This window comes from Denticeps clupeoides, chromosome 20, assembly GCF_900700375.1.
Source record: "Denticeps clupeoides chromosome 20, fDenClu1.1, whole genome shotgun sequence".
Classification (NCBI taxonomy): domain Eukaryota; kingdom Metazoa; phylum Chordata; class Actinopteri; order Clupeiformes; family Denticipitidae; genus Denticeps; species Denticeps clupeoides.
In genome coordinates this window covers 11,808,014-11,830,727 of record NC_041726.1, presented here as the reverse complement: position 1 = coordinate 11,830,727, position 22,714 = coordinate 11,808,014, and the positions used below count along the sequence as shown (strand labels likewise).

Here is a 22,714-nt window from a genome sequence, read left to right as displayed (position 1 = left end):
GTCAGGGAAATCATAAAACGGTTTCATTTATTTTAGCAGTAGGGGTATGAAATTAACTTTGTTTAAAGGCAAAATAGTTTTTCTTTAACTAGAAACAGTTTTAAAACATATATCATTTAAACAAGGTTTCTGTTTTGGTCTGTGTGTGTGTGTGTGTGTGTGTGTGTGTGTGTGTGCGTGCGCGCGTGTGTGTGTGTGTGTGTGTGTGTGTGTGTGTGTGTGTGTGTGAGATTTGTAAGGCCACACATTGATTCAGTGTTTGAGAGAAAGAGGTAATGGTATGCTGGCTTATAACCTCCCCACAACAGTCATAGTTTGTAAACAAGTGATAAGACATCTGTTTTTTAAAGCCTGTCTAAGTGTTTATGTAAGAATGACATCGCGGGAGCATGCTTTGTCTTACATAACAGATGTCTGGAGGGGGAAGGAAGGAAGGAGGTCATAAATTACGCGCTGGTGTCCGGTGGAGAAGGGGAGACGGTCATAAATTACGCGCACGGTGTCCAGTGGAGAAGGGGAGAATGTAGAAGGGTAGATGGTCATAAATCACGCGCTTTTTCCTCATACAGATATGTCATCAATCATTTTTGACATAAAGTATATTTTAATCACTACTTATATAGTAAAATAAATCAAAACATGGTTGAAAAATATAGAACATTTTATAAAATTATACAATTTTATATTTTAGAAAATTCAACAGAACAATAACAATAAAAAAAACTCTCTCTCTCTTTACAGGAATCCACACTTTTACATTTACATTTACAGAATTTATCAGATGCCCTTATCCAGAGCGACTTACAATCAGTAGTTACAGGGACAGTCTCCCTGGAGCAATTTAGGGTTAAGTGTCTTGCTCAGGGACACAATGGTAGTAAGTGTCTTCTGGTTCATAGGCGAGTTTCTTGTTGTTTCTTGTTGTTCTGTGTGCTGCTGTACCTTTTGTTTTGTGATTAAAGCCTGTTGAACTGGAGCTACCCAAGATGTGCTCCTCAATTCCAGGTAGAGAAAATCTGCTCCATCGTAACCAAACTGACTGTATCCATCTGTAGCTCCAGTCTCACCATCCAACTCACAGCCGTACATCCACTGAAAAGGGTGGTAATAGCCTAGTGGTTCAGATTTTCTCTACCTGGAATTGAGGAGCACATCTTGGGTAGCTCCAGTTCAACAGGCTTTAATCACAAAACAGGAATGGGATGTAGCTGAAGCTGAGCGGAGGAAGAACTACCTGACCCAGGAATGTATTTACTGACTGAAGAAGTATGTTTACTATGGGAAGAGCAGTCCGGACAGAAAAGGTACAGCAGCACACAGAACAACAAGAAACACAAACACTGTTTATGTGTTATTATTAAGATCAGAAAATATTCATATTGTTTCCATTTGCATTGTAAACATTGTTCCCATTAAATAAGCAAAAAATATCCAACAGACCTGTTGAGTGTTTGTTGGATGATCTGCTGATATGAAGACGTCCTGTTTCTCTTCCAAATTCTCTCCCTGTCCCCCTCCTGTCTTCCTGTCTCTAGTCCCTCCTCAGGTGTCTCTGCTGCAGACAGACCCCTCCTCTCCAGTGGTCTGTCACGCTACAGGTTTCTACCCTGATAAGGTGAAGAACAGCTGGCAGAAAGATGGACAGGACCTGCATGAAGATGTAGATGTTGATGAGACGTTGCCCAACCATGATGGAACCTTCCAGAAACGTGCAGAACTCAAAGTGACCCCTGATGTGTGGAAGAAGAACCAGTTCACCTGTGTGGTGGAGCACAAGAGTGGAGACCCAATCCACATGATCCTGACTGAGGAGAAGATCAGGACCAACAGTGCAGGTACAGGAGCTTCTAGCAGCAGACAGAATCAGTTTCCTCTTTGTAAATTTCTTTTGACAGAAGTGTGTACAGGATCCTTTACAAGAAAGTGTGGTGGAGAACATTTCACTGTATGGTCATGTGAACAGAATAAAAATTCATTTGATGTTTTGTGTAATCATATTGAAATGCACAGTAGCTAATAACAATGATAACGAGAAATGTATTATTTTATTATTACATATAGGACTGCAACAATCGAATATTTTTGGAATCGAGTATTCTGTCGATTTTTTCATCGATTAAACGAGCAATCAGATAAATCATACTTTTGGGTTTTTAAACAACTATATCAATAGTGTGTGTGTGTGTGTGTGTGTGTGGTGCGTGCGGGAGAGATGAGGAGGATGAATTACATGATTGAGATCTTGGTGTATTTGCTCATAAATAATTAAAAATAATGTACGTTCTAAGAAGCGCTAATGTTAGTTAGCAATCATAAAAATACGACACCTTGTAGAAGCTCCGAGTCCGCTTGGAGAAGTGCGGTTTACGTGAGGATATTTTCGGTTAAGATGCTGTAGTTTTGACTAAGTAGTATTATGGTAAGCCAGGTCCATTTTACAGTGTATACACCGCACTACGTTGTCCATGCTGTGTAAAATGGTCCCACACTTTAGACATTTTATGCCTTTTATGCACACCGGTGTCTTCATTTTCCGCCAATAAATCGTGCCTCCATAAATCTTTGAAATGCGCTTCAGTTAAAACCGTCCGTGTAGAACAATGATACCGATGCTGCGCAGCTCCGCACCACCGCACCATGTAGCTCCGTGGGAGCGATACGATAATAGATGGACTTTGGTTATGAATTAAACGAAGCATCGAGGCAAATAATTTTCCTCGAATATTTTTTGTAATCGAATAATTCGAGTTATTCGAATAATCGTTTCAGCCCTAATTATATATACCCTACAGACTGACCCCTTCTATGCTTCTGTTATTGACCATTGATCTGACTTTAATGTTACTGACAGCTCTGTTACAAATAAGGACGCAGAAATACATCAGAACCCTTTTATATACATTTATACCAACCTCTAAAACAACAATTAAAACATCACATATACACAACACATGAAGATTTATTCTTAAAGTGACACATTTTAAAAAGCATCTTATAATCATCTTAATATATTCTATAAGACTAGTAAATTCCAACGCACGGAATAATAGTTATTGCTCAATAACTATTATAATAGCTCAAATTACACATAGCATACCATAGAGCACATTATAATACATCTGGATTCACACATTGTTATTTTACAAGTTTCTACAGGTTTATTTTACAGGTTTTTACAGACGTTTAATTTACTTCTATTTTGGCGACAGTTTGCCAAATTCAGGTGGGAAATATCCTAAATGATATTAAACATTTTAATGTTGCCCATCACACTGACCCAGGACACCCTCCACACAGTATAAAAGTAATTTACACTCATTTTTTACTGCAGGTAATAATGTTCCGGCATCGTTGCTGCAGGTAATAATGTTCCAGGCATCGTTGCTGGGTTGGTGGTTGCTGCTCTCGTTCTCATCGCTGTGGTTGTTGGTGTTGTGATGGTTGTGAAGAGAAGATCAGGTGAGAGACGCAGCAAACAACATCAGTAACTTCTACACCAAAAATGTTGTCATGTGGGGAAACTACTAATCCGTAAAATATAAAAATATTTAGTTCTCTTTTATACAGGCTACCAGAACCCCTGGCAAGAGTATTACACTCATCGCAGAAATTACTTACTATTAATATTTCAACCTGTATTGAAATATGACGTGTAATTTTATAATTTGTATGTTTTTGCTTTAAATTAAATATTTTCTATTTATCTAGGGTCATCTTCAGTCTGCTGATATGGGGTCTAATAGCTCTGCAACATCTGCTGAATCTATGGACAAGAAGTAAGTTGAAACCAAAAGTTTACATACACTGTATAAAAAGACAAAAGACAAGATATATACTTATATAAGTATATACATATACTTATTACTGTTTGATATTAAATCATACAAAACCCTTTCAGTTTTAGTCTCAAAATAATTTCTATTTGCTAAATGTCAAAATAATGTGTGAGAGAATTTGTTTTTGAGATTTTTTAATTACAAAGTCAAAAGTCTAAGGTTACTATGCCTTTAAACTATTTGGGAAAGCCCAGATGATGATGCCATGGCTTTGGAAGAGTCTGATAGGTTAACTGACACCACTACCGACATGCGCTGAAAGGCTACTCAGCGCATAAGGGCACCTGGTAAATGCTGTAAATGTAAATATTGAAGAAGCATCTCAAGACACCAGGAAGTTAAAGCTTGGGTCTTCCAAATGGACAATGACCCTAAGCATACTGCAAAATTGGTTACAAAGTAGAGATCCCATTAAAAAATTGTGGTCAGAAAAGAGGTGGGAGAGCGAGGCGACCTACAAACCTGACTCAATTACACCAGTTCTGTCAAGAGGAATGGGCCAAAATTTCATTAAACGGTGAGAAGCTTGTGAGAAGGATACCCAAAGCATTTGCATCAAGTCATTCAGTTTAAAGGCAAATGCTAACCAAACCCTAACCCTAAACCACAAAGCAACCTTTGACTTTGAAGAAAGTAATGAAAAATTCTCACACATTATTTTGACATTTAGCAAATAGAAATTATTTTGGGAATCTGAACGGGTCGAAAACTGAAAGGAAATTGTATGATTTAATATCAGACAGTAAGAAGTTATATGTCTATTTATACAATGTATGTAAATCTTTGGTTTCAGCTGTATTTACTGGTGTCTGCATTCAGCTGGATAAGAACCTTATAGAGGTTCTTATCCAGTTCTACACACACTTATCTCCACCGGTGGAGGAAAAAACTGGCCAAAACTTTTCTGATTAATGTCACTACCCTTTCAACAATCTGTAACACTGTTTTGATTGAAAAAGATCTTCTCCGTGATTTTTTATTATTATTTATAATACTTGTGGCCTGGTTTACAGCTGGTTAGACCGGTTCTAAAGTACAATGCGGAGATCAAGAGTGAGGGAGGGGCATGAACCAGGATAGAAGCCAGCAGAGATAACTCTGCTGTGTAGTTGGGGTGGGAAATTCAGTGCAAGGAAATCTCAGGAATAAGTATTAACATTTTTTTTATTGATCCGTTCAGAAATCAGTTATTGGTAACTTTGCTTATTACATTATAACGTTTATTTCAATACCCAATCTCCTTTTAAGGGACCTTGTAAAGAAGGATGCAAACAAACTACATAGCCTATAAATAAACATTTATATATATATATATATACACACACACACACACACACACACACACACACACACACACATATATATATATATATATATATATATATATATATATATATATATATGTTTAGGATGAGTGATATTATCATCAGTTAAAGGTGTAAACTTTGCCACTATATATATAGTGGCAAAGTTTACACCTTTAACTGATGATAATATCACTCATCCTCTGTAATTGTTGAGGTTTTCAGGTAGAACTGTCCTGGTCTGCATTTCATTATATAATTAATTTATTGTATACAATAAAGCAAATTGTGTTTTGGAATGACTGAATACTATTGGATGATAATACTACTGGGGCAGTGGTGGCCTAGCGGTTAAGGAAGCTGCCCCGTAATCAGAAAGTTGCCACTGAGTAAAGCACCGTCCCCACACCCCGTCCCCACACACTGCCCCCCGGGCACCTGACACCTGCTCACTCAGGGTGATGGGTTAAATGCAGAGGACAAATTTCATTGTGTACACCGTTATCACAAATCTATGAGGACGTCAGTCCATTGTGTGACAGATGTCAGCAGTCCCCTGCCAATATTATTCATATGTTCTGGCTTTGTCCTTCTTTACACCAGAACTGGACTGAAATATTTGACATGTTGTCAGAATTTGTGGGGAAAAGAATAGAGCCCAACCCACTTGGGGCATTGTTTGGGGTTTTCTCCTCACCTTCTTCATTATCTGCTCATCAAAGGGACATGCTGGCCTTCTCTACCTCACTGGCAAGAAGACTAATTACGACAAACTGGAAATCCGCGAAACCTCCCAGCCAAATTCACTGGATACGAGATATTTACATTTAACATTTACAGCATTTATCAGACGCCCTTATCCAGAGCGACTTACAATCAGTAGTTACAGGGACAGTCCCCCCTTGGAGCAACTTAGGGTTAAGTGTCTTGCTCAGGGACACAATTGTAGTAAGTGGGATTTGAACCTGAGGATATTCTTTATTTTGTTAAACTGGAAAGTATAAGACTTTCACTTAGGGGTTCCCTTAAGACATTTAAAAAGATATGGGGTCCTTTTCTTGATCTGGTTAAGAATAAGAATTTCCGTTCTGGTCCTGGGTGTTGCAGTCTGTGTCTTGGTGGAGCTCTGCAGAGGTTGTTTTAAATGTATTTATTTACTTAGTTAGTTATTTTTTGTATAGGTTGATATATATATAATTTTATTTATTTATTTATTTTTCTTCTGTTTGGTTGTTTTTATTGGGGTCTAGATTTGAGAGTTTGAGCTGTTTTCTTTTGTAACCTTTTTAGAATATTGTTATTGCTTATGCTCTAATTCTAATAAACAAAGTTTAAAAAAAAACACCCGTTAACACCCTTTAGGTTTTTTGCTGAAGCCTGTATGTTACTTAAAATATATCTCACATGCATGTATGAATTTTCAGTAGTATGGATTTATGCGTGGCAGTTTCATAACAGAACCAGACCATAAAACACAGCTGTCTGTTAGAATTCATATTCAACTTTACATTTTAAAGTTGAATATGAATTTTTTTCAGTACATGGTACAAAAGATGAAACCAGGACATAGATATGTGTACATGCCTCTGTATGACCTGCAACAGAGCTTGGGATCAAGTCTCCTTTAGTTTTTTTTTCTTTAATGGATTAATTTACTCGACTGTGTACAATGTGACACTTCAGTCTATTCTACCGGAATTCAACAGTAAAATAGACAAACCAACATAAACCAAAACAAACACAACTAGTAAACCACATATTGCTTATTAAAACTCTCTTTATCTCATGAATGCACATTTTTAGCTCATACTCAGCATTACATTATCACCACTGACACGTGATGTAAATATTATCTCATTACAGCGGCACATCGTGATGATTAGACCGCTGGATCTCCAAATTTACACCTCTGATGTTCCTGTTCCACAGTGGTCAGGACCTGCCAAAACTGGGCCAATTATGGAAAACTGGTGAACCTGCGAGAGGGTCATTGGTGATGAAGACTTAATGATGTCAGAAGATCCACTGCAGCTCAATTTGCTGAAAGTTCTTGCTGGAACATACAGTGCATCACAGTTTGTTTTATGCACCATTCGTACTGCCTTTTACATCTCAGAATGACAATGCAGCAGAATGCATGATGGGAAGAAGGCAAGACAGCAGAGGCAGTGTGGTGATTTGGGCTCTGATGGGTATGTCAGGATTGACTGCAGCTGTGCTCAACACCGGTGGCTTAAAAAGCCCTTAAAAGCCAGGCATTTCCGCCCATTCGAAAGGGACGGCATTTTCGTGGACGTTAGAGCACTGTTGTGTAGTTTGAGTTCTGGCAATCGCCACACGCCTGCGGGCTCGTTTAAGATATTCACCGCTATTTCCGGTTCTTGCCCACTGCGCCGCTGTTTATTTGTATTTTTGTTTATTTGTTAATAAAACCCAGAATGTCCTGCCTCTGCGCGTCCATAGGCGTGACAGGGTAACCCTGGTGATGACATGCTGATGTCATCACCCGTCCAAACCACAAACCGGGGACTCTGCCTTCCAGTCCAAAGACAAAGACGCTTATTCTACAGCCAGAGCCAACCTGTCACAGGCCATTAAGGAGGCAAAGCGAGCAACAACCACTTCACGTCTTCAAAAGACATACGGCTGCAGGACATGAGGGAGACATCGACGGTTCAGAATCAGAACTGTACATAACAGACACTGCAAGAGCTTCTTCCCCCAAGCAGTCAGAGTTCTCAATGCTCTCAATGCACATCACCAAAAAACTGATCAACTCAACAACACAACACTTCCAGCCTCGTCTCAGCTCATTTTCCACATCTCTGCTCTTTTTGCACGTTACTGCTCATTTCTGCACATGTTTGTCTTGTGTTGCCTGTTTGAAATATCCAACATTTCCACTTACAAGCATCCTACATGTTTAAGAAATACAATCTTCTCAAAAATTTCCTTCAGATATGTTTCATATAACTTCATATTGAACACGATGCTGAAGAATAAAGTACAACACGGTAAAGTAACAAGGAAATCTGTACCCGATTTACATCCCAAATACTCTAGAGAGAACTAATGACTGTACATCATCACACTATCAGATATTTACTCACTTAAATTGTACAAAGTGGCCAAGTGGTTTTACGTGTCAATTTTTAAGAAATACGCTCTTCTCAAAAGTTACTTCAGATTTTCACAGAATCGTTCACTGAGGTTCAGTATCTCAGGGAGAAATTCTACCATATTGTCACAGTGTTGTGATGGACAGACACACACTCACACGGCTTCTCACACAGATTCTCACACACTAATACTAGAAGGACATTGTAAGAACCCGACAAGAACAAGAACATTCCTACACGCCAGAACACAATCCGGATTACTGGGATCAAACACAACAAAACTCCGGTCCCTCTGGAGTCAGTTCCTGACAAATATACTTTTTATAAAACATATCTGTTATAATATCCTTGTAGGGAAAGCACTTGTTTTGAATATAAAGTGGATTTATGAATTAGAGGCCTTGAATTAAGTGATATGTGTACCGGGCCACGGTGAGTCAGGGTACGATGGACCAGATAAAACCAAGAAGGAAACTCATTTTACTGGATTAAACAAACCTTAAATAATCCTTAACCTGGGAATTCCTTAAATTATCTCTACACTTGGTGTCTTTATATATATTATTACAATAATGACACAAATCCAAGGCAATATAGAAAGTGAAGTGATTGTCACATGTGATACACAGCAGCACAGCACACAGTGCACACAGTGAAATTTGTCCTCTGCATTTAACCCATCACCCTGAGTGAGCAGTGGGCAGCCATGACAGGCGCCCGGGGAGCAGTGTGTGGGGACGGTGCTTTGCTCAGTGGCACCTCAGTGGCACCTTGGCGGATCGGGATTCGAACCAGCAACCTTCTGATTACGGGGCCGCTTCCTTTACCGCTAGGCCACCACTGCCCACTGCCCCCAATATATTACATAGAATATTACATACAATAGTTATTATTATTATATTAAGAACAAACTACATGAAGAATAAACAAGACTAGAAACAGTATAAAATGAGAATGGAGAGGAAGATAAATAGAATATGCTAATTTAACAGATAAGTTTAAATATAGGGAAGGAGTTCATGTTTCTTATATCGGATGATAAGAAATTCCAGAATCGCAGCAGAAATTTTAACCAGTTGAAACTTATGTAGATATTTAATGGGGAGGCCAGAGAAGAAGTAACTAATTTGCTTACCATGTATTTAAAAATTTGCTGACTATGTATTTAGTTTTTTGGGACCTTTTACGTCCACAGGGTGTGCCACCCGCCCTCCCTGACTCAGCCCTTTTAAATAGGCTACAATGGAGTCTGAAGTGGGACGGGGAGAATTACATAAAGAGTGGATAACCGTCAGGAGCAACATGGGGTTATGTGGGACGTCCCGCAGCTGAAAGAGGGAACTGGTGCTGGGAGGTGCTGCAGATGGTGGTGTCTAGAGGAATGTGCACCCCGGCTCTCCAGCTGGTGCATGGCGAGAGTGGTGCAGGACATTTTGGCATCACTAAGACCTGGGACAGCTGGCGCAGAGCTTCTTCTGGGAAGGAAGCTGTTGGGATCAGGGGTCAGACGGAATGTGACCTGATGTGATTTTGCCACAAATCTGAGTCCATATTTTTCTGGCGTTTGCGGTGTCAGGTGAGCGCGGTTTGAGCACAGACTATTTTAGCAAATCACAGCGTCCACACAAGAGAACCAGGAACCAGACCTTAACTCTTGTATTTGAAAACATCATGTGACTTAAAATATGAATGGGCTGCATCGTGATGCATCGATATCGAGGCATTGATAATCGTAATCGAATCGTGAGACCTGTGAAGGTTCATACCTCTAACTCTCATTCGCCAAACCCGGAGCCCTGCGTGTTACACGACGCCCCGCCAGATATCCCTCCGCCCCGCCAGGTGACTCTCTGCCCCGCCAGGTATCCCTCCGCCCCGCCAGCTAAAATGTCATTTTCTGTTCCCTGACGCGACGTTTGCAGTTCATATCTATGTCCAGGCTGTTATAATTAAAATAAAGTTCTGTTATCTGAGATCATTTTAACTACGTTTGAAAATTAACATCGGGTCACTTTTTGGCTGCAAGAAGAACCTGCGGCTCTGACTTCTACCCAGTTTTAGTGACGCTCATGATGTTTTCGATCATCATCATTGGTTCTAAACTCTGTGACGAAGACAATAAATATGAGGAATTTCCGCAAAGTTCGGTCAGTCTGTGGAAAACCGGGGATCTGACCGGTTCGAAGTGAAGAGTTAAAAAATGAAGATCTTGGCAGCTGTAATCCTCCTACTTGTGGATCCTGCATCAGGAGGTTTGTTTCCATCCTAATAAATTATTATTAGCACTTAATGACAGGCGACGGGGAGCAGCGTGTGGGGACGGCGCTTTGCTCAGTGGCACCTCGGCGGATCGGGATTCGAACCGGTAACACTTCCTTTACCGCTAGGTTACCATACAGGTTACCATACAGAAAATGTAGAATAATCTGACTCTTAATTTGTAAAAAAAATAAAATAAATCTGCATATTCTGCATATTAATGAATCATAATGTAAGAAATATGTGTATTAATCAGTGAATATTCATCCAAATTTATTCAGTCAAAAAACTGAATCCAAAATCCTTTTTTCTTAGGTATAACATTTCATTCATATGTTTGTATTTGTGTCATATGATGTGGAAATTTGATTTGATTTCACTTTTTATGTTGGTTATCATGTAAACCAGTAACATAAAGGAATAACTGGCAATTTTATTTTATTAGAGTTTAATTTGCTGCTTTACTAAATTTCCTGTTTCTTCTCCAACAGTGATTCATTCCTGGACAGGATTGTACACAGCAACTACAGGAATAAAGGATCTTCCTAAATTTGTTGGTGTAACTTTGTTCGATGATGAAGTGACTGGATACTTCGACAGTAAGAACAACCAGTTTGAGATCCGGCAGGACTGGGTGAAGGAGCTGGGAGAGAAGTATGTGGAGGATCAGATAAAGAGCTTCAGAGATTTTACATGGAAATTCAAGGAGATCCTGAAAATGATCATGACTGAATTTAATCAGACTGGAGATCAAGGTAAGATCAACAAGCACCTTCATCCTCTTCAAATCCAAACACCTCTGAAGATTTAGTTGTTGCCCAGGGATGAATCAATTCTAGAAAAGTTGTTTAACATTTGGCACATTTCATCTGTAATATCAGTGAAACACTAAACTGATCTGGAATTCACTGCTTCTTATAATGAGAACAGTAATAGTCAGTAGAGCTGTGCGATTCATGACTCACCCTGGTTGATCACCAGGATCCTTAAAATGACACGAATCTGAGGTCTCCATTGAACCAAATCCTTCGAGTCCTAACTACACCATGTCTAAATTGTAAACTCCATCACATAAATACATCTTATAATCATTAAAACATCAATTACTACCATAAAAGTTACATAACTTCCAGTTTCTTTGCACGACCACAATTAAAAATGAGGTCTATCCTACAAACCTACAAACGTCCCGCAAAGTTGAATCCTCCTAGTGGACACTTTGTGTCAGTCAGAGTCGAAAACAGCCCTGCAGGCGAATCTGAATCGCTCACAGACGGGTTAGCGCTCCTGTAGCACAGACCAGAGTCACGAGTGAATCCACCGGTTACCTTCCTTTACAGCCTAATACTGACTCAAGTGACTCATGCACCCGGATCAGAGAGCGGGTAGCAGGTAGCGGGTAGCTCCTGCAGCCGAATCTGAACAGCTCAGAGAGCCGGTTAGTGACTCAGAGGGAGCTGAATACTAAAAAGGATCCGAGTATTATAGCGCTAATAGTCAGGTGCTCCTTGCCCACCAGGGGTCACCCATTCTCCACCCATTCACTGTCTTTGTCTCCCCTAATTACTGCCATAATTTCTCCATTTCTGTGTAATTAGTGTCCTTGTCTTCCTTCATTCCTTTGTCACTCATTTAGCTCTATTACTGTAGTCTAGACAACCGTAAGAGTTGCCTTTTATTCACATTTAGGCCTTCATTAAATATCATTGTCGTGCATTTCCTCATTCATCAAACTCCTATATGTGACAATAACTAAGAACTTATGTATAACGCTATTATTAATACACAACACACATTTATTAAAGACTCTTTTTTTTTTCCCCAATGTTGAGAATTTGTATAACACACACACACACACACACTGTGTTTAACCTACCCTGGAGAGTAACTTTATTTTTGCTGTGGAAGTTTGTGTAACTGCTTGTGAAGTGATTGTCATTGCGAAAACCTGCATCACAGCACACGGTGACACACCGAAATGTGTCCTCTGCTTTTAACCATCACCCTTGGTGAACAGTGGGCAGCCATGACAGGCGCCCGGGGAGGAGTGTGTGGGGACGGTGCTCTGCTCAGTGGCACCTTTGAATAAGCAGCTGTAAAAAACGCACATGAAGACCATGTGGCGTTGGAGAAGAGAATAGAGTGTGTAGAAAAAACTCTTTCTCCCTCCACACAAAGCACTGTATTCAACCACTCCAATTTGATGTTACCTGGCAGAAAGAGGCATGACACAACAGAGGTTAAAAATGAACAGTTTCTAATTTATTAACACCGGTAAATAATTATTGTAGTTACATGTGAATATTGAATGTAAAAAGGTACCAAGGTTACAGAGAAAGTAAACATGAGAAGAAAGAGTAAAGAGGGAGAAGAGAAAGAGAAGGGAAAGAGAGGGAAACCCCCCTGAGCAAGATAGCTCAGAGGTCCCTTTTCCACATGTGTGCAGACATTTATACCCCTGGCCTACAGGAAGTTGTCACTGGCCTACAGGAAGTTGTCACTGGCCTACAGGAAGTTGTCACTGGCCTACAGGAAGTTGTCACTGACCAATCAGAACCTGTTGTTTCTGATGTCACGCCCCCGGTGCCTCCCATTTGGTGAAGACAAAGAGGGTGGGCGGTCCTGACGGCTGATACTTCGCACGTTGATGTCGGACAAAGGCATGTAAAAACCGGGGTGTCGAATCTTCACCCTCAACCATCGACACAGGAATGTTACACTTCCCCCTGCAGACATCTGTTATGCAATGCAAAAACAGGCTCCTGCGATGTCCATTCTTACAGACGGCCGGTTGATCCCCTGGGGCACTCGAGTATTCAGGGTCCATGGGGATCACAATTGGGTCATGATTGTGTATCTGCTTGCTTCCTGGTCAGTCGGGAATTCAAATGTAGCCGATAGTTGTGGTTCTGTGTCCTTTGTGATCCTCAGGCATCTGAGGTCACCCTTGTAGGGAAACCTGTCTTCTTGGCATAGATCAAACACAGCAGCATACATAGAATATTCAACTGGATCCAGGGCTTTTCACACTTGGTTGGGTTCTTTGTCTGGAGTGTGATGAGGTTTGCATACAGATTGTGCATGTAGAAAAACAGTGTTCATCGTACATTAAAACCAAACCAGGAAAACAAATGACAACAATGATCAGATACTGTAATGCAAAAAACATGTAAATATAGTGGGAGGCTTAAAATGATATCAGGGAATTCATAACTCTGCGAATTTGCATCGGCTTATCAAGTCTAATCAACAACAGTGGCTGGGAAAATAAATACAAATAAATAAATAAAAAAGTCCCGCTTGTTGCCATGTGATTGGAGAATTACACCTTTATTAGGGAATTCATAACTCTGCGGATTTGCACCGGCTAACGAAGTTCAATCAACAACAGTGGCCGGAAAAATAAACACAAATAAATAAAAAAGTCCCGCTTGTTGCCATGTGATTGGAGAATTACACCTTTATTAGGGAATTCATAACTCTGCGAATTTGCATCGGCTTAACGAAGTTCAATCAACAACAGTGGCCGGAAAAATAAACACAAATAAAATCCCGCTTGTTGCCATGTGATTAGAGAATTACACCTTTATCACTAAAAGCTATTATTTGAGATTATGGCATTGTTGAGGTGTTCAGAGAGAGAAACAGTTTCACATAAATTTAAATTCTGATCCTAAACATGTTGATCATACTGAACATGAATTTAAAATAAAAACATTTAAGTTTAACAGTGCAATTTCCAATCCCTGATCAGTTATTATCAAATTGTTCACCGTGGGACATGGTTTATGATGTTCAATGTAATACCAGTAATCTAAAATGTCACAAATCCTGGTTATTACTGGTTACAGTTTGGTTTGTGGGTTCATCTATTGTGCCAGCCATATCTACATGCCACATTGTAAGTGATACAGTAATTAGTCAATGTTCATTTTATACCTTGTCGGACTGGATCTGGATTTAGAAATGCCTCGGTTTCTACGGTCCCGGGCTTTTTAGGATATGTAGATCCTTTTTATTTAAATTAAAGCACATAGATTCTATTCCTCCCTATGCAGTAAAATTCAGATAAAAGAGACTTACGGTCACAGATCCACATCCGAGCAAAGGTATCACGTCGGGATCACCATTTGTAAAAAGACCATGTGGTGTTGGAGAAGAGAATAGAGTGTGTAGAAAAAACTCTTTCTCCCTCCACACAAAGCACTGTATTCAACCACTCCAATTTGATGTTACCTGGCAGAAAGAGGCATGACACAACAGAGGTTAAAAATGAACAGTTTCTAATTTATTAACACCGGTAAATAATTATTGTAGTTACATGTGAATATTGAATGTAAAAAGGTACCAAGGTTACAGAGAAAGTAAACATGAGAAGAAAGAGTAAAGAGGGAGAAGAGAAAGAGAAGGGAAAGAGAGGGAAACCCCCCTGAGCAAGATAGCTCAGAGGTCCCTTTTCCACATGTGTGCAGACATTTATACCCCTGGCCTACAGGAAGTTGTCACTGGCCTACAGGAAGTTGTCACTGGCCTACAGGAAGTTGTCACTGGCCTACAGGAAGTTGTCACTGACCAATCAGAACCTGTTGTTTCTGATGTCACGCCCCCGGTGCCTCCCATTTGGTGAAGACAAAGAGGGTGGGCGGTCCTGACGGCTGATACTTCGCACGTTGATGTCGGACAAAGGCATGTAAAAACCGGGGTGTCGAATCTTCACCCTCAACCATCGACACAGGAATGTTACACTTCCCCCTGCAGACATCTGTTATGCAATGCAAAAACAGGCTCCTGCGATGTCCATTCTTACACAGCCTTCCCGTTACGGGTCCACTTCCTTACTCGCTAGGCCACCACTGCCCCAACAGTTCATGTAAACTCCCCACATCTTCACATTATTTATAATAAATTAGTTATAAATAATTTACACAGTAAAGTATTTGATGACAGATTTATATAATCATAAACATAAACCTTCAGTTATTTATGTAACGTAAATAAACCAGTTCTGTACAGTAAATAAATGAACAGAAAGTGACAAAATTACAAACCAAAAATCAAACAGGAAAACTGATCTTAGAGCTTTTTTCTGATTAAAATTCTTTCTCTGAAAGTGAAGTGATTGATGTAGGAAAAGTGTTTACTTCATTTATAATTATTTATGTTTATATGGCATTCCTCTCTTAGATTATTTAACTGTGTGCAGTATTTCAGTGTTTGCATATGACCTCATGTTCAGTCGTGAGGAGCAGCTGTGCAAACCACAACTAGTCCTGTTAACTCTGTGTGTGTAAACCACAACTAGTCCTGTTAACTCTGTGTGTGTAAACCACAACTAGTCCTGTTAACTCTGTGTGTAAACCACAACTAGTCCTGTTATTTCTGTGTGTAAACCACAACTAGTTCTGTTGAGTCCACCCAGGACACCCCCCTCTTATCTCTTATCTGAGATGAAACAGGTTGTGTTTTGGTGAAGCTCCACACCCTTTTACCCACAATAAAAAGTGAACAGAGAGCAGAATTGTTTCAGAACATCCTGCAGCGCGCAGAGATCTTCTCAATAAACTCATCTGGAAACTTCTCCCACGGTCCACGCCTTCCTTCCTTGTGTGGAAAAAAATGTCCTTTACTTTGTCATTGTGAAGCACAGAACACAGTGCACACAACAAAATGTGTTCTCTCTCTTTCTCACACTTTACAGCTGATGTACGGCTGTCAGTGGGATGATGAAGATGGAGCTACAGATGGATACAGTCAGTTTGGTTACGATGGAGCAGATTTTATAAGTCTGGATTTGAAAAACACTGATTGGGTTGCTGCAAGACCAGAGGCAGAAATCATCAAGCAGAAATGGAATGGAGATCAATCTAAATACTGGAAGAAATACCTGGAACATGATTGTGTTGAGTGGATAAAGAAGTATGTGATGTACGGGAATATCAGTCTGGAGAAAAAAGGTACAGCAGCACACAGAACAACACAGAGAAACACACAGCACGACTGATATGTAACATCAGTATTGATTACTGTTACACAAAGAGGAGCAAGCCACACATTGATGAATTTTAGAAATATATATTTATCAAAAAAATAATTTCAACAAAGAAATAAAGAGTTACAGTGATTGTTTCAGAACAATTTTAAAATCAATATGAGGAGAGAATCAGAGTGGCCACCTGATTTAGAATTTGTTATAGGCCTGTGTTTGATTTTCCTTTTTATTATTTCCTGTCCCTCTGGCTTTCTCCTCATCTGTGTATCTGTGCATTTATAAATACTTTTTACTATTCTGCCCACTTTTGTCATTTTCTACTTTGTATAAAATTTAGAAAATTGCGTCCTCCAGGCGTCTGCCAAACATCTGACAACATTTATAAAAGTTATTTTAAATACATTTCTGTTCACTGTACAGCATTGTGTAAAATACTTCACATTAAATTTAAAGCACACAGACTGTTTAATTCATTACCTTTTCAAGGATTTTCAGACAATATAGAAGGAAGGAATCATGTGAAAACGTGCAAATGATCAGTGACAAATAATGAAAAGTGAAGTGATTCTGAAACACTGCAGCACAGCACACGGTGCCACAACGAAATGTGTCCTCTGCTTTTAACCATCACCCTTAGTGAGTAGTGGCCGCTTCCTTAACCACTAGGCCACCACTGTCCCTAAGTAATGAATAAGTGATGAGTAATAATAAAGACGTATCTTCATATGAAGACGTCCTGTTTCTCTTCTAAATTCTCTCCCTGTCCCCCTCCTGTCTTCCTGTCTCTAGTCCCTCCTCAGGTGTCTCTGCTGCAGACAGACTCCTCCTCTCCAGTGGTCTGTCACGCTACAGGTTTCTACCCTGATAAGGTGAAGATCAGCTGGCAGAAAGATGGACAGGACCTGCATGAAGATGTAGATGTTGGTGAGACGTTGCCAAACCATGACGGAACCTTCCAGAAACGTGCAGAACTCAAAGTGACTCCTGATGTGTGGAAGAAGAACCAGTTCACCTGTGTGGTGGAGCACAAGAGTGGAGACCCAATCCACATGATCCTGAATGATAAGATCAGGACCAACAGTGCAGGTACAGGAGCTTCTAGCAGCTCTTTAACACATTTTACAGTGGCGGGGACGACTATTTGATCCCTTCTGAATTTGTAATTTTGCTTATGAACTTTTTCTCATTTTTATAGTAGTTTTATTTTAATGAAGGTAGACAGAATAAACAACTTGGCAACTCAACACTTCAGGTCCGTACACAGATTTGTAAATAGGATTAAGGTCTGGAGACTGTCTAGGCCTTAGCTTCTTTAACTCCTCTTTTGTTGCCTTGGCTGTATGCTTTGGTTATTTGTGATGCTGGACTCATGACTAGGGCTGCAACTAACGATTATTTGAATAATCGATTAATCTGTCGATTATTATTAAAAAAAAAACAACAACAACAAGAAAAGCATTCATTTCCAACCCTTTATTCAAAAACGGAACCAAAATCTTTAAAAAGTGCACAAACATGTTGCTCCTTGAGCTGTTATAATAATAATAAAATAATAAAAAAATTTGACTAACACAAAAAACATACACATGTATGCTTTACATCTGCCAAATATAGACTTTTTTTTTATAACGTGCCACCTGAGCTGCCAGAACGATAAATAATTTCTAAAAAAATAAAGAACAATAAAAATCAGAAAATTAAGTGATTGTTTGTTTAAAACAAGCAAAATTGTCTGCCAATGGGGTAAGAAAACTAATCTTAATGAGATATAATCTCAAACAGAAGTTTTAAGCATCACTTAATTTTCTCATGCCATTTTTCTTGTCTAGTAATCTTGATTTAAGATTTTTTAGATATTTGGACTGGAAACGAGACAAAATTACTAGGTAAGAAAAGCTTTTTTGCAGTGTAGCTATTCATGACAACTGATTGAAAAATAAATGGTCCAAAATAGGCTAGTGAATAAAAACACGTCTTTAGTCTTTTATTTATAGCACCCCTGCTTTACTACTGTTATTAACGCGCTAACGCTAACTTGTCATGCCTGTCAAGCTGGATGACGGGTTAACATTTACATTTACAGCATTTATCAGACGCCCTTATCCAGAGCGACTTACAATCAGTAGTTACAGGGACAGTCCCCCTGGAGACACTCAGGGTTAAGTGTCTTGCTCAGGGACACAATAGGCGAGTCGTCCACGCGGAGACGCAGAGAACAGTCCGAACGCTGTTTCATCCCCCTCCACACCTGTTGGTGGCGCTGTAAGTCCCCGTCTAGTTCTCCTCCGCGGCGAGTTAACACTAGAAGTCCCAGGTTTTTCTGACCCCTCAGCTCTAGCAGAGGTAGGCCAAATGGCCCCTTGGTTGGGAACTAACAACTCAATCACCGACAAATGGCTCCCATTCATTTGTAAATTGGTGGCCGATTGGAATGTGTCACTCCCCTTCCCCCCAAGAAGTGTTTGAAAATGGAGTGTTTGGTGTTTTTGAACACAGTCCACTCCAATGTGTGTTTGTTCACAAATGTCATAACCTGAGTGAAGTCATTGTCCATGGTTGATAAACATGTATAGAATCATCACTGAATTATAAAACAAAAAGTGAATTTTGTTTTTGTGTGCTCTCTCCTCTGCCTGTCCATATAAAATAGCAAAAAATAAAATAAAAAATAATTATAAATAAACAAATAAATAGATAAAGTCTCAGTCCCTCAGTTCCAATTCATCATATCAGTGGTTACTATCCCACGCAGTCTGTCTGTTTCAAAATCTGTGTTTGCAGCGTTTGCAGACCCAGTGACCATTGTAGAGATCATACAATATTCATTGGAGACTGATGTGTGAGCGTTCTATTTTTTCATTTTCATTCTATTCATTCCATTCTATTAGCAACTTTTCATTCTATTTTCAGACTATTTTTAATAAATAAAACACACTTGTGTTTCTATATTTTGTGAATTTTTCAATGTCACACACATACTGTAGCTTTGGCCTGTCTTGCCAGGGTTCACAGGTAACTTTTGGCACAACAAAAGCAGGAGGACAATGGAGCTGATGGCCCATTACTCAGAGTTCCCTCACGGCCAACTAGAAACATATACATGTGATGGATAGCCAACAGAAGTCAGAAAAACCATTAAAAAATCGCTCGCTAAACGTTTGCTAAAAGGTTTTAATAGCAGCGAACTTCCTTTTGTGCTGAACTGGATAAAATATCACTGCACATAGCCTACTACTTCAGTGGCATCAAGAATTCTGTGGTGTACGAACCTCCTCTCCAAAGAAAGAACATCCAGAGAAGACTCGCCACTCAGCAGGCCTTGGAAATTCTCCTGAGTGAAGTAAACCCTTGTGACTCGGATGGAGAAGACATAGAACTTCAGCCGGATTCAGACTCAGAGCCGTCTGATCAGTCATCAGGTTCATTTTTATTTCATATTATTTTCATTTCATTATTTCATTTCAAACAAGTAAATGGAAAATACCACAAGTAAGTGGAAATATCTACTCTGCCTTTTTTATATTTTCCACTTTTTTGTTTGTGCACCTTAGCAGACATTCACTGCCATCTGAAGTGCAAGACATTTTTCTGTCATAACCTGAGTGAAGTCATGGTCCATGGTTGATAAACATGCTCATCCATGTACAGAATCCTCACTGAATTATAAAACAAAAAGTGAATTGTGTGCCAGGGTTCACAGGTAACTAGTGTTTTTGCACAACAAAAGCAGGAGGACAATGGAGCTGATGGGCTCTCCACAGGAGGTCGGGCCAAAAATCGCTTGCTAAAAGTTGCTCCCTTTCACCCCAATAGAAGCGTACACCGCAGATAGAGAGCCAACGGCTAAGGCCAGAAGAAGTATCTCGAGTCGCCTTCAGAGCTAACTGTGTTTCATCACTCTTGACATGCTTCGTAGCATTCAAGAATGGACTATTCCAGTGTGTGGGGATCATTTGTCACCAACTGCATCACGTCCTACAACCCTGGTCTACATATCACCATTGATGAACAGCTCTTCCTGTCAAAGACTCGCTGCTGTTTCCTGCAGTATATTGCAACTAAACCTGATAAGTTTGGTATCAAGTTTTGGGTGGCTTGCGACCTAAAATCCAAGTACATTTACAATGTCCTCCCATATCTTGGCAAGGACCCCAGTCGTCCCAGTGGGGAGAGACTGTCTGAAAATGTAGTGATGAGGCTGATGGAACCATTCCTAGACAAGGGCAGAAATGTTACCACAGACAATTTCTTCACATCGATGTCACTTGCACAAAAACTGCTTAGCCAGAAAACCACCATCCTCGGCACAGTCAACAAGATTGGGCGGGAAATTCCTCAATCTGCCAGACAAACAGCAAGGCCCCGCCTTGTTTACATGACAAAAGCATCTGTTCACAGGTGATTAAGGATATTAGTTAAAAGTCTTCTAGTCAATTGACTATCCTGTGGGTTTTATAGGTAGAAAAGCCAAATGACTAATCTCTGGGATTCTAGTGTTAAAGTCCCTTTGATAGAAGTGTTTATAGAATCAGTTTATAATAAAGTGTGGTGGAGAACATTTCACTGTTTGGTGCTGAGGATTAAACTTTTTATTAACATCAAGGTCAAAGTTCATTGAAAAACTTAATCGACAGTCCATTTCAACTCTGCACCTTCTCACCATTTTTGCATCTTTCTCGCTGGTTGAAACGCATCACCTGACCGCTCATTTACTGCGCAAGTCAGTGTAAAAACCTGTCTGGTTCGGGCAAAGATCTTCAGCTCCATCTGCACCTAACGCGCCTCCGGGTGGAACGCCGGGCATTAAAGGACAAGTTCAAAGAAACACATTCATAATTATTATTTTATCTAGGCAATTCTGAAAAAAATCTGTGGTGAGCTGGATTAAAAAGATCAACGGGATGTAGTTTGCCCCCCTGATCCAATCTCACACCTTCTATGCCTCCATTATTGACATTTACTTGACTTAATTGTTTTTATTACACACATTTCCACCAACCCCTCTAAACAGAAATGTTTTAAACTCAAAACATGGATGATTTCTTAAAGTGACACATGTAAGAAACTGAATTTTAATAATCTACTTAACTGTTCAAAAAATGTATAATTGGTGCTGTTCAAATTACACATTAAAACACATAATAAGACGAAAAAAGAATATTAATATAATATTATACCTAGACTCAGACTTCACTATTGAATTTAAAGTACTGCTATTTTGGCAAGAATTTGTCAAATTCAGGTGACATGTTAATATTGACCCAGGACACACTCCACACAGTCCAGTATAAAAGTGATTTTTACTTTTATTGCAGGTAATAATCTTCTATTCATCGTTGGTGGGCAGGTGGTTGCTGCTCTCGTTCTCATCGCTGTGGTTGTTGGTGTTGTGATGGTTGTGAAGAGAAGATCAGGTGAGAGACGCAGCAAACAACATCAGTAACTTCTACACCAAACATGGTGTCATGTGGGGAAACTACTAATCAGTAAAATACTAAAATACTTTCTCTTCTCTTTTATACAGGTTACAAGAAGGTAAAGAGTATTACACTCATCTCAGAAATGACTTAATATGAAGACTTTATTTTAATTTGTATTTAAATATGACTTATGTGTAAATTTGTATGTTTGTGCTTTAATCAAAATATTTTCTATTAATCTAGAATCTGATGCGCTGTCTAATAGCTCTGCAGTATCTGATGCGCCTTTTGTCAAATAGTAAGTTATTTAAACTTATTTACTGGTGTCCAGATTCAGTCTTTAACACAGATGTTCTTATAGAAATGTTCTGTTTTCACAGGACATACTGATCCAGTTCAACACGGCAGTTAACAAATTCACTCTGTGCTCCTCCATCACTGTCTGGTTTGGTGGCTGCAACAAACAGATTTGACAGCAGAAAATATCATTTGTGCTCAATATCTGTGCTCAATGTCAGTCATCCAGGTTATGGTTATGAATTTAACTTAAAAATACAAAAACAACTTAAGCAATACAAATAAATACATAAAATAAATACATAAAATATACAAATACATAAATAAACAAACAAACATTTAAATAATACCTTAATACTATAATAAAGACATGTCATTTTGAACAAACACACACATACACACGAAAAAGCACTAGAATCCAACAGAACCAAAACTATTATTTATGAATTTTTATTAGAAATGTAACTACCTCAAAACCCTAATTGACACA

The 22,714-nt window shown here is 39.4% G+C and overlaps 1 protein-coding gene across 1 annotated transcript; it reads left to right on the top strand.

Moving 5' to 3' along the window:
* Nucleotides 1-3,503: 3,503 nt before the first annotated feature.
* On the top strand, nt 3,504-21,929 carry LOC114770114 (BOLA class I histocompatibility antigen, alpha chain BL3-7-like; the record flags this gene model as incomplete). The annotated part of the gene is made up of 5 exons (XM_028963767.1): nt 3,504-3,776; nt 11,010-11,276; nt 16,203-16,472; nt 17,297-17,593; nt 21,823-21,929. Coding segments are annotated over exons 1-5 (942 nt in total), but the record flags the coding sequence as incomplete, so codon positions are not given.
* Between the last annotated feature and the right edge of the window lie 785 nt (nt 21,930-22,714).